The sequence below is a fragment of the Notechis scutatus genome, chromosome 2, assembly GCF_049901735.1.
Source record: "Notechis scutatus isolate UNSWTSFEM ecotype Mainland chromosome 2, rNotScu1.2, whole genome shotgun sequence".
In the NCBI taxonomy this organism is placed as follows: domain Eukaryota; kingdom Metazoa; phylum Chordata; class Lepidosauria; order Squamata; family Elapidae; genus Notechis; species Notechis scutatus.
This window is the reverse complement of record NC_142010.1, coordinates 182,481,692-182,494,334: the sequence shown is the minus strand read 5'-3', so window position 1 is coordinate 182,494,334 and position 12,643 is coordinate 182,481,692. Positions and strand designations below refer to the sequence as shown.

General features: G+C 37.5%; 1 protein-coding gene across 1 annotated transcript in view; it reads right to left on the bottom strand.

The window, feature by feature from the left end:
- SHOC1 (shortage in chiasmata 1) overlaps nt 1–12,643 on the bottom strand; it is a 59,084-nt gene that overhangs the window by 37,969 nt on the left and 8,472 nt on the right. Inside the window, exons 4-9 of the mRNA XM_087954217.1 lie at nt 8,823–9,001; nt 7,489–7,651; nt 5,350–5,443; nt 3,607–3,760; nt 3,347–3,454; nt 2,343–2,460 (exon numbers count right to left, since the gene is read on the bottom strand). Of these exons, the coding sequence (XP_087810343.1) occupies nt 2,343–2,460; nt 3,347–3,454; nt 3,607–3,760; nt 5,350–5,443; nt 7,489–7,651; nt 8,823–9,001 (816 nt within the window). The remainder of the gene's footprint in view (nt 1–2,342; nt 2,461–3,346; nt 3,455–3,606; nt 3,761–5,349; nt 5,444–7,488; nt 7,652–8,822; nt 9,002–12,643) is intronic.

Sequence of the window (12,643 nt, the reverse complement as noted above, 5' to 3'; positions counted from 1 at the left end):
TGGTTCTCGCTTAATGGCCGGTTGCTTAGCAAGTGTTCTAATTTATGACTGACCTCCCCAGAGCTACTTGACCTGTTTGGGAGTTTTGTCATCCATGCACACACACACACACACACCCTTCTAACCCTGCTGGAGCAGGGGGTTGGACTAGAAGATGACCTCCAAGATCCCTTCCAGGCCAGCCCTCGATTGATGTGCTGTTTCAAAGAGTCTTCTGAAGCCAGGGTTTGTGTCCTTCCTTCCTCTCCTTTTTTTTCTCTCTCCCTCCCTCCCTCATTCCATATATCTATCTATCCATTCATACATCTCATTCACTTTCTCCCCCCTCCCTCCCCCTCCCCCTCTTTCTTTCTTTCTTTCTTTCTTTCTTTCTTTCTTTCTTTCTTTCTTTCTTTCTTTCTTTCTTTCTTTCTTTCTTTCTCTTTCTTTCTTTCTTTCTTTCTTTCTTTCTTTCTTTCTTTCTTTCTTTCTTTCTTTCTTTCTGTCCCTTCCTTCCACTCTCCCTCTTTTTGTCTATCCCTTTTCTTCCTCTCTCTTTTTCTTTCTCTTCCTTTTCTCTTCCTTTTCTTTCTTATCTCTTCCTTCTCTCTCTCTTTCCCTCTCTTTCTCCCTCCCTCCCTCCATATATTCCATTCATTTCCTCCCTCCCCCTCCCTCCCTCCCTCCCTCCTTTCTTTCTTTCTTTCTTTCTTTCTTTCTTTCTTTCTTTCTTTCTTTCTTTCTTTCTTTCTTTCTTTCTTTCTTTCTTTCTTTCTTTCTTTCTTTCTTTCTTTCTTTCTTTCTTTCTTTCTTTCTTTCTTTCTTCCTTCCTTCCTTCCTTCCTTCCTTCCTTCCTTCCTTCCTTCCTTCCTTCCTTCCTCCCTCCCTCCCTCCCTCCCTCCCTCCCTCCCCCCTCCCTCCCTCCCTCCTTCTTTCTTTCTTTCTTTCTTTCTTTCTTTCTTTCTTTCTTTCTTTCTTTCTTTCTTTCTTTCTTTCTTTCTGTCCCTTCCTTCTATCCCCCTTTCTTTGTCTGTCCCTTTTCCTCCTTTCTCTTCCCTTCTCTCTCCCTTTTTCTTTCTTTCCCTTTTCTTTCTTTACTTTCTTGTCTCTTCCTTCTCTCTCTCTTTCCCTCTCTCTTTCTCTCCCTCTCTCTTCCCTTCCTCCTTCCCTCTCTCCTCCGAAAGCTGGGAGAGCCACATGAAACAAATGCACACACACACACTTCCAACAAGGTACTCACCTGGCAGTGTTGCTCGTGAAGAGTCTCCCAGAGTCCCAGGGACCAGGCACGATTGTCTGTTCATGCTCAGTCCCGTGTTGCCCAGAAAAGCCGGCAGGCAAGGCTTCTGGATCCAACAAAGGGCCATGGGTGGGACTTCCACCCCTCCCTCTTTTGGGGAAAGGGCTGGGAACTTCAAACGAGGAGCTGCGAGAGAGATGAACTGCAGGACAGATGAGCCAGCCCACCCTGGCTGGCTCACCTTTCCCTCTGCCAACAGCTGCGGGAGGAAGGTAAGTTTGCAGGCAGTTGGGAAAGCCCAAACCGCAGGGCGGAAAATGTGGGAAGCGAGCTCTCATGCGTTATAAGGAGTTACTGGGCTGGGCGGGCGGGGGGAGAATGCCATCAGCGATTGTCATGCATATGCGTGATGTCGCACATGCACAATAAGGATTGACTAGGCAGGAGGAACAGGTGGAGGGGGCGAGGCCAGCCAGGGCCCCGTTTTACCAGTTCTCCGAACTACCAGGAAACATAACAACCAGTACTACTGAACCGGTCTGAACCGGTCGAATCTCACCCCTGACCCTATGTATTTCTCAAACTAATATATTTACTTTCCTAAAAAAAATTTCTATTTTTAAAAAAACTTATAATCTTTATAAAGAGCTCGTATGGTATAGTCAGTTGTTAAAGTGTTAGACTGATGCTTAGGCAATGCAATTCTGCTCTAGCTTCAGGTACAGAAACTAACTGAGTGATTTGGGGTCAACTACACACTTTCAGCCCAACTTATGTCGCAGTGCTGTGAGCATAGGGAAAAACTGGAGGACTGAGCATGATATATATTGCCTTGGGGCTTCTGAACAAAAGGTGGCATATAATCTTAATAAATAAATTCAGTATAATTGAAAAATAATCCAGCATCTAACTAAACCTAACATTTGAAAATATTACCACGGAAATATAAATACAAAAGCACATTTAACACACGCACTCGTGTCAAATTACAATTAAATCATCCTCCCTTAAGGAGGACTAAAACAAAAACCCAACGGGGGAAGCAACATTTAAAGGTCTTGTTGTTCTTCTCTTCAATGAGCACATAAAACACAGTAAAGTCTAAAGACAAAAATGACCTCACCTTTTATTAATGGGAGAAACAGGTTCTGGTTTTAAGTAGACACACAATGAATTCATGCGCATATTTTCTTTCCTACATGGAGGAGTTAATGGCACCTCAAGTTCTCCAATGTAACTTACTGGCAATTTCAGAAAAAGAAAAAGATTTTAAGATAAAATGGTTTCAGTATTTCTCAATATTAAGAATACAATAATCTGAAAAACATGTGGAAGTAATTTGCAGATTAACCAGGTTTAATGATAGTAATAAAATCACAGCATTTCCCCATCTCTTTTCCAATCTAATAAACTATTTCCTCCAAAGTAAAGCTTGATATTGTACTTAATCAAATAATATTGTAAGACACTCAATTTTTGACCAAAATCCTACAGACAATTAGCGCTTATTAATGAAATAAAATCAAGAGATCTTTCTGAAATTTAACATTATCCAAAGGATCTGAATTCTATTTGAGAGAGAGAGAGAGAGAGAGAGAGAGAGAGAGAGAGAGAGAGAGAGAGAGAGAACTTAATACATGTATATAAAATTCTTTTTTCCAGCATTAGAAAGACCAGTTTTCAATTGCAGGAATGTGCTAGAGCAGTTTAAGAGACAAAAGCCTTCAGCATGTAACTAATTAAGGCAGGGGTGTCAAACTCACATCGTCACGGCAGCATCACTTGATGTATCATGACTCCCCCCCCTTTGCTAAACCAGGCATGGGGGTGGCCAGTGCATGACACCTCTAGCCCGCGGGCCGCAAGTTTGACAGACTTGGATTAAGGTGTTGTCAATTTCAGGCAGCAGTGTAAGCAGACAGAGGGCACTAAGTAACTAAGATCACAGAGTGGAGCTTGTTAATTTGTGATTACAGGAGCAATTATTAGAAATGTGATGTGCTGCAGAGAATAGCTCAGGAAGAGATAATCAAGAAGCCACCTTCTGGATGAAGAACACAAGGACAAAAAAAGGAATATGTCCTCCTTTTGCCAGGTGTCCAGTAACCCTAGTGCAAATGTACCTACTTGGATTGTTGAATTCTGGTAGATCTTTGTTCTGACGAGAATAAATTTCTTGAGTAGAGTAATGCTTTGAATTCTTTATCATCTCCGGTATAATTGTCGCGTTAAGTTCTGGAAAAGATGTTACTATAATACTATAATGTCCTTTCCTAAACAATACGCTTAATGTTTAACTGCATTAATAAAAGGAACGGAAATAAAATGATAATGGGCAATGCGAAATATGAGAATTAGTGCCAAAATATAATGCTTTGTATTCTTACTTTCATTAGTTATTCTGAGACATTCATTTTCATCTTCTAAAATTTCTGGAGTTACTTGTAATAAAGATTTAAGGGCTAAACATGTGAGAATCTCCATATCCACCTTTGAGTTTGTTGCTTCACAGAATTGAAACTTAACAAGAAATAAAGGAACCTAGAAAGAAAGATAACAGTATCGGTCACAATAGCTTGTAGATACAAAGTTTTTGTATTCTATCTACTTTCTTGGCTCATGGTAGTTCATAGAAATACTCCATTGTGGAAGACAAAGACAACTCTTTGCTAAAAGGCCAGATTGTTCTCATCTTATCCAAAGCCCCACAATTTACTCAAATGACTAAAGTTTACCTCCAGGCACAACGGAGATGTATATTGATATGACATCAGTATGCTCATCTATTGTCAATTAAGAATTTTTCACCCAGGCCTCACATGCACTTATACTGTAATGACCTGCTAACTGGATAGCTAACAATTTCTTCTATATAGAAGAAATGCCCCATATCAGCCTAGAACGTTGCTTTTCTGCCTTCATTGTATAAACATAATTTAATTTATAAACATAATAAAACATAATTCCTTAATTTCTCACCAATATTCCATACCACTTGGGCAAGGACACAGATTTTACTTTTATCATTGAATACATGATGCCAAGCATTACGTGGAGATCTGACACTGGCTATTTTAATGTCTTAAGTTTGTTTCTTATTGTGGAGTACATTAAAAAGCATTGATCAATCATTTTAAATGATTCTGAAAAGGCTGCTAGGTTTTCTTCTATAATTTATTCTGAAACAAGCAGGACCTCTCAGTGGCAATCTGAATTTCTGGGGAAAAATTACCTACTGATATCAAGTTGGCCATCACTTTATTAAAATTTTGGAAAGTGCTAAAAACTGTATTTTCCCAATTTGCTTTTAGAACTTGAAATTGTCCTGTGGTGCAGGGACATTTTTTAAAACTTTTTTTAAACAATGGGATTGATTTATTAATTTTAATATTATTAATTACATAATACCGCTGTGACAACGCGAGTTTGACACCTATTTGGAACACCCAGGTAGAGAGCAAGAGGGGCAGAGAGATCTCATATGTGTGAAGGAGTGCCTATAAGTTGTATTAAGTTATTAATATATCATGTAAATCACCTAGGATTTAAGTAGATTAAATGTTCTGAACTAAATAAAAATATTTTCTTATTTAATAAAATAATAAATTATTTAAATAGTATTTTCACCAGATGTATTCTTCCCTTCCAAAAAAACATTATGTTACCATAAAAGCATACTGACTTTTAGAAAACTCTTTATGAACTATACTGAGAGCTTTACTGAAGTAGGAATATTCCACTGAAGACAGAAGAACAATAGCTTTGGAAACTATTTATAATAGTTCATTAAACACTAATAGTTTAGGACATTTGCACATGACTCCATATCAGGAAAATAGTTAGCTATTTCCCAGGTTGACCAAATATTGTAAGTATAAGAATTTAAAAGTCCCACCTTAACAAGCTTTGAAATAACCTGGTTCTAAATAAAAATAAGCATTTTTTTGAGATGTCTATAATCCAATACCTTTTAAAATAAGCTTGATTAAAGAATACTTTGTGAGAATTTTGTTTTCTGTTGTCATACTTTGTCAGTATTTTCTTTTACATTTCTGTGGAAAAATTAATTTATAATAGAACTGCAAAGTGATTGGATATGTTCTGCACAATTTATTGAATCAATCTTATACCTCTTCATCCTTTAAAGAAACTTTGCAGAAATCTTCACTTAATTCCATCCCTTTTTCTTGAGGTGTCACACTCAGTTTGAAAGTAAAGAACTCCCTTTTAAAATGAAAGCACAAACATAACACTTTATACTAAGCATTATTTGGTTCGGCAATAATATAGTAGTACAGAGACATGTTTTCCACTATAAAACAAGTTAAGCATGTTACACTAAAATCTGTTCTAATCTGGAGAATGAGTTTTTAACTACTGCCAGATTGGAAAATCATGATTAATAATATATACCCCAACTATGCATCTATGCTTAAGGCTGCTGGTTTGGGGGAAGGAGGAATTTTCCAAAATTCATAATTCATTAAATATTTCTTTTCAGGGGAAATACAATAAGTGTTTTTCATAAGAAGTAAGCAAAACACTAGGAATGAGGAAAGAACAAAAGTTTCCAGAAGTATTTACTTCCAAAAATGTAAGATACACTATGTTAACATTCTAACATTCATTATTAGGCATCATAAATATTTGACTAACACAAACCAGCAATATATAGCAGAGGTATTTTGAAGCTACTTTTAGATTCAGCAGTAACAGCATAAGAAAACAATCTGAGTTAATCAGAAGAATACTCTTTGTATTAAATACATGCAGTCTCAAATATATACAAGTGAAGACATGTTGAAAAATAAATGTGTAGCATGTCAGCATGATATTATTGAATATTTTTTATCAAATTTATATAGCCACCTATCTTCCTCAAAGGGGGTTAGAATATGATTTCATTTTAATAATTTAGAAAACATTTTCCATATATTAACACCAAAAGGTGAAAGGTGAAGGTGATAACACTTTAACTGAATAGTATAATGTCCAAAGCATTTTAGTGGAAACTTTTCTCTAAGGCATAGGAATTTTGAAATATGTCTTAATTGTTAAGGCAACATGAATTTCATTAAATAAATGTACCATATATTTAAAGAACAATAGACAAATGAACTTTTAAATTATATCCCAGGAACAACTGTGTTAGATCTGAGGTGGATCGGGTCGAGTGAGACGCGAGACCATTCTGTGATTTCAGCTCTTTATTTGCAATAAGAACAGTCTGAAGAATACAAGCCGCGGCAGCCCTTCATATAGGGCTGGCTCGCGGCTCGACGGCCAATGGCAGCGCTTTGAATCTCCCGCGATCGGCACAGCCAATCGCGGTAGCTTCTTAGCGCTCCAATCACGGCCGGGGTGTCGACCAATCAGGTCGTTGTCCGTCGGGACCAATCGGTTTCGAGGGTTTGGAGTATGCTAATACAGCACAAACTGAGTTGTTTGTGAACAACTCAGAAACTAGTTCATCTCATTAAGTTTTAAAAATCCAGTATTTCCCCTTTCCTACAGGCACACTGTAATTTTGCTTCATATAGTAAACTAGAAATTCACTGATAATTAGTTACAGTATTGAATCTGAATCTACCTATTCATCCATTGCAGTTAGCACATTCCACTCAAATCACAACTTGAAAATAAGCCTCTTAGGGATGAATGGGTCATTTGTATATAGCAGTTTTTCATTGCTTGGTACTTTTAGATATATCAACCAGCATTTCCCATCATCCCCAGTCAGCATTGCTACTAATGGTGTTGGGTAAGCATCAAGTTAGGGCCTGAAATGCAAGCAACAACTATCTAATGAGTGTGTTCGGTTGTTCTTTTCTCTTTGGCTCCTCATGTTAGTAACTGTGGATAAGACATAAATATTTTGTTAATAATTTCCCCCCAATCTTGTGATTCTGGGCTTTTGCTTCCAAAAAAGACAAATATTGAAGCTTTGCCTGAAAATGGCTTCTTCAAGAATCACACATAAGTACTGCTGCATTCCTGAGCCATTGAATGGAATGAATATTAAAAAATGGTAAAAATCTAGTGGTACCATGCAGCATATTTACAATAATTCCCCATCATTTTAGTTTATTGTTCCATGTTAGCATAGCCAGTATGTAAAACTACAGTTAATAATTAAAGCTATTATAATTAATAAAAGTCACAAACATTTATCAAAGTGATGTCCTATTCACTCTAAGTAACCATCAAAAAAATGTGTAGAAATAAAATCAAAAACAGAAATTAATGCATCTCATTTAATAGAGCAATACCTCAATATGTCCTCTTCCATGAAACTGTCACCTTTAAAATTTAAAAGGGGATCTTGCACTTGGAAAACACTTAGTCGACTCAAGAGTGCTTGCAGAGAAGGTAGATATTTAGCAGACTGTGTCAAATTATTAGTGAAAACAAGTTCTTCTTCAATATATAAACCTTAATAATATAATGAAAAATATCAATGTGACATCTTTATCAATCATTTTGCATATTGAAAAATACCATATAAATCTAAGTTAAAGATTTCGGGGTCCCTTTTCTTCTCATTTTTACTATAGATATGTATGCTTGTATGTGTGAACTAGAATAGAATTTATTTGATTTGATTTGCCAATTGTTTACAAGATAATAAGTATAAATGTATACATAGTTGTGAATACATGAAATGGTTACATATAAGAAAAATAAAAGAATAAGAGAAACAATAGGACAGGGACGGTAGGCACGTTGGTGCGCTTTATGCACGCCCCTACAGACCTCTTAGGAAAGGGGTGAGGTCAATAGTAGACAGTCTAAGGTTAAAGTTTTTGGGGTTTGGGGAAGAAACTACAGAGTCGGGTAGAGTATTCCAGACATTGACCACTCTATTGCTGAAGTCGTATTTCCTGCAATCAGGAAATTTCCTGCAAGAATAGAATAGAATACTTTATTGGCCAAGTGTGATTGGACACACAAGGAATTTGTCTTGGTGTAAATACTCTCAGTGTACATAAAGAAAAGATACATTTGTTAAGAATCAAGAATCATAACGTACAACACTTAACGATAGTGATAGGGTACAATCAACAATCAAATCATACAAGGAAACAGTCAATATAAATCATAAGGATACAAGCGACAAAGTTACAGTCCTACAATCACAAGTGGGAGGGGATAGGTGATAAGGAGTGATGAGAAGATTAACAGTAATAGTAATGCACACTATGTAAATAGTTGAACATATAATGAATAATGAAGGCAACTATTTGTATTGGCTGCATTTTTATGTATTTTGGACACATTATGTAACTTAATAATTCCTGTAGCTAAAACTTACTGCCTTTTCAGAGATACAAAATTATAATAAAATGTATTTACTTTCAAGAACAGTTAATTAATATTTATGAACACATTGCATGGCAGATATTAAATATCTCTTTTCTTCAGGATTATTTTGTTTGAAAGAATTATGATAGTAATTCTGTGAGTCCAAGGAGGTTTTACATTTGTTTTTCTCAGACAGGAGTGCTCAGTACAACATGGTAAACAGATTTTGGAGAGAATCTTCATAGAGGTTTACAATGTAATTTAGAAGTTTTGGCCATATGAAATATTGAATGAAATTTACCTTCTTGTTGTTTAAGTGCAACTGGAACATAATCCAGCTGCAAGCGATCTCTATCAGCCCCCTTGTCAAGTTTCATAAGCATATAATCTTGTGTACTGAATTGAGAAGAAGGATTTGAACTTGGAATAATTTCAACATCTTCACTAGGAGTATGGAACACAGTATTTGAAACAGGTTTCCTGAATAGTAAAAAAGTTCAAATATTTTAGTCCTTGAAATACCTTAATGTCTTTACCCTAGTAAAGACAGAATCTGAACTCATATAGACTTTGTACCAGTTCAAAAGTAGCTCCAGTCTCTCTGGTCCCACAACATTGATTGTGTTTGGCATTTTCACCAATTTATTTTTGGCAGATCAAATGTTTAATTCAAATTGTCCAGGTATCTGTCTATTTTTTCTTCTTTTGGTAGGTACAAAATAGCAATGGTGCAAAATATTAGGCTGCTTTTTAATATTTTCTCCTTTTATGAGAAGTTACTGGGCTTAAAGGAATTTTGATTATTCCAGATGAAGAACAGTAAAATTGTTATGGAAGAGCCAAGCAAGAGTTCTAGTTTTGTAACCTAAAAAGAATGAGCTTTATTTAAATCCTTTCTCCCCCACCCCAGCCAATGCTGTAATCTATAACCATGGTGAAAGAAATTAGTAAAAGAATATAAGTACAGAGCTGACGTAATATCATTCCACTTTTACAATTCTCAGCAGGCTTTTAATAATTGGTAAACAAACATTTTCATTCTACTACTGAGAGCCAGTTTGGTATAGTGGTCAAGGCATCAGGCTAGAAATTAAGAGAAAGAAATTAAGAAATTAAGGGCGGGCATAAGCGCACAATCGTGCCTACCGTCCCTGTCCTCTTGTCCCCAATTATTAGTTCCTATTTAAACTTATGTTTATTCTTGTTTCTGTTGTATTGTAAGCTTTTGACAAATAAATAAAACAAATAAATAAAAATAAAGGATAGTTTTAGTTTTACTTTAGAGAGAAAGCCAGCTGGATGACCTTATGCCAACCAGTTTCTTTCATATCTAGGAAGGAGGTAATGGCAAACCACTTCTGGAAAACCTTGCTAAGAAATTTGCTATGCAGATTTTCATAGATACTCTTTGCATCATTGGATATTAAACTGAAGGTACCTCGATTCTAACCCATAGAATAATTCAACTGTGCTGTTTTGCTTTGTTTAGTCACAGTAGTTTCTGTCAGAGCATAGCAGCTGCTGATAACAGGATAGATTTATTAATCAAGGTAGATTAGATCCACTCTGACATTTCATTAAAGTGAAGTGATGCAACTATATCTCTAAATAAGGCAGAAATATATCTTCATGAAGTGAGGTATCCTATCAAGGACACAGTTTTCAGAACTCTACACAAGTTGTATTAAAATGTACTGTAGTTATGAAAGTAATAGTAATTAATTGTTTCTCCAGACTGGCAGTTCAGACACCATAATATAAAAATGGAGCAGGCATGAATGGAAAAAAGACAAAAGCCAGGAGTCTTATAAAAAAGATCTCTTTGGGAAGTAGATGAGAAGCAATCAGGTTGTTAAGGATTAAAGGAGAAATGTCACCAAAAAATGGAAAAGGACGCTGTATGCTGAACGTACTGAAAGCACCTCTTAATCCCACTGAAAGCTACTAGATTTGTAAAGCAACAAGCCAAATGCAACTACCAAACCTTTGTGAAAGAATAAAACAAGGGTTGGTGTAATAAAAAGATTCTGAAGCCCACCAACTCTTGGAGTCATCCTGGATCAAGACTTGGTGGCTGTCTTTCTAGACTCTAGCTAATGCCTAGCAGTCTACGAACAAAATGTTAAAAAGATATGATATTTCTGTAGTTACTTACCAAGCACACCCAAATTATATTAAAGTAACTAAAATACCTTTACAATCCCCAAGACATGTCACAACTTTTGAGCACCCCTAATGTTTGGAAATTGAAAACTGAAAAATTTGACATGCCCTACTAGTTTAGAAACAGGTGGGTTAAGTAGGTATGAACATGTGAATGTCTTAGAGAGCAACTATAAATTATAATAAATATAGTTTTGCTATCATTGTGAATTAATTGGATTTTGTGTATTCCATCAGAATCTGACATGCCTTAGTGTTTGGATGAAAGTTATTTCCTAATTATTTGCCTAATTTTCTAATTAGTGTGTTCCAAATAATTTTCTGGCTGTTGATCTACACTGTCTATCTTTTATGCTCTAGGCCAGGGCTGTCAAACTCACAGCCCATGGGTCAGATGTGCTGGCCACGCCCAAGCCCGATTTAGTGAAAGGGGAAAGGTTGTGATACGTCACATAATACCGCTGTCACAACGCGAGTTTGACACCTATTTGGAACACCCAGGTAGAGAGCAAGAGGGGCAGAGATCTCTCATATGTGTGAAGGAGTGCCTATAAGTTGAACCTGGGAGCATGTGTAATGGCCCTATTTGGGTCTTTGTGTTCTTTGTATGTTCTGAAGGTAACAAGACAAGAAGAAGTGAAAACAAGAGCAGGCCTGCTTCAAACTGCTTTGGGAAATGTCCTCAATCTCATAAATTTGGAAAAGGTCATTTAAATCATACCGTACTGTCCAATCTCTCCCTCAGGATATGAGTCTAAATTAAAGCACCCTTGAAGAGGGATATCAACCTCTGCCTGAATGAGCATATCCAGTATATGGAAGTCAACCATTGCCAATTTAAACTACTTTTACCATTAGAATATCTTCTGAACATTGAAGACAAACTGTCTTTCTATAACTTAAAAGCATTATTATATGTCCTGCATTCTGAGATATTAGAAAGTTATGTGTGACTCTGTAATAAATATATTTACCGTATTTGCCGGCATATAAGATGACTTTTTTGCCCTGAAAAAGATGCCTCCAATTGGGGGGGTCGTCTTATATGCCGGGTCGTCTTATACGCCGGCAAATAGTAATTGGGAAGCACTGCGGCTGCCCGCGGCTGAGGCACTTTTAGCACCGTGAAACAAATCCCGTGAAGCCGAAAGAAGCTGCCAGCCTTCTCCCAGCTCCCAAGGAAACGAGGCTTGCACCGCCCGAGCTCCGCTGAGGTATCCGGCTGGGGCTGTCAGGAGTTGTTAGCGCTGGCGCGGCTCCGTGCGGCTCCAGTCCCATGTTGCCTCGGGAAGGGAAAGGCAAAACCAGGAGCCGCTGCTGCCATTGCAAAGCGCCGCCGCGCTCTTCCTTTTGCCTTTCCTTCCCGAGGCAACGCTGGACTGGAGCCGCGCGAGCCGCGCCAGCGGTAACAACTCCTGACAGCCCCAGCCGGATACCTCAGCGGAGCTCGGGCGGTGCGAGCCTCGCTTCCTTGGGAGCTGGAGAAGGCTGGCTGCTCCTTTCAGCTTCATGGGATTCGCTTTCCACGGTAGACAAAAGTGCCTCAAAAAAAAAAAAAGTGCAAAAGTGGAAGGCGTGCGGAAGAGGGGGCGAGTTTATAACAAACTATATTTTGAGTGGAAATGTTGGGGGGTCGTCTTATACGCCGGGTCGTCTTATACGCCGGCATATACGGTATATACAAAAATTATTAATTTATTCATACCATTTATATATTGCCTGACTCCTAATGGCTCTAGGCCATGCATCAACCAATTCTGTCTTCAGCTACCTTCTCTGAAGCATGCCATCATGTTGCTATAAAAGGAGCTAAACAGCTAGGAGGTAAGACGAGGTGGGGTGGGAGAAGGCAGGAATCTTTTCAAATGGGAATATAGACTGCCCCTTGAAGCGCAAGGTAGTGATGAATTGGGATTTCTGTAGAAGCATTTGTTTCCACATCCAAGTATAAATGGCCCT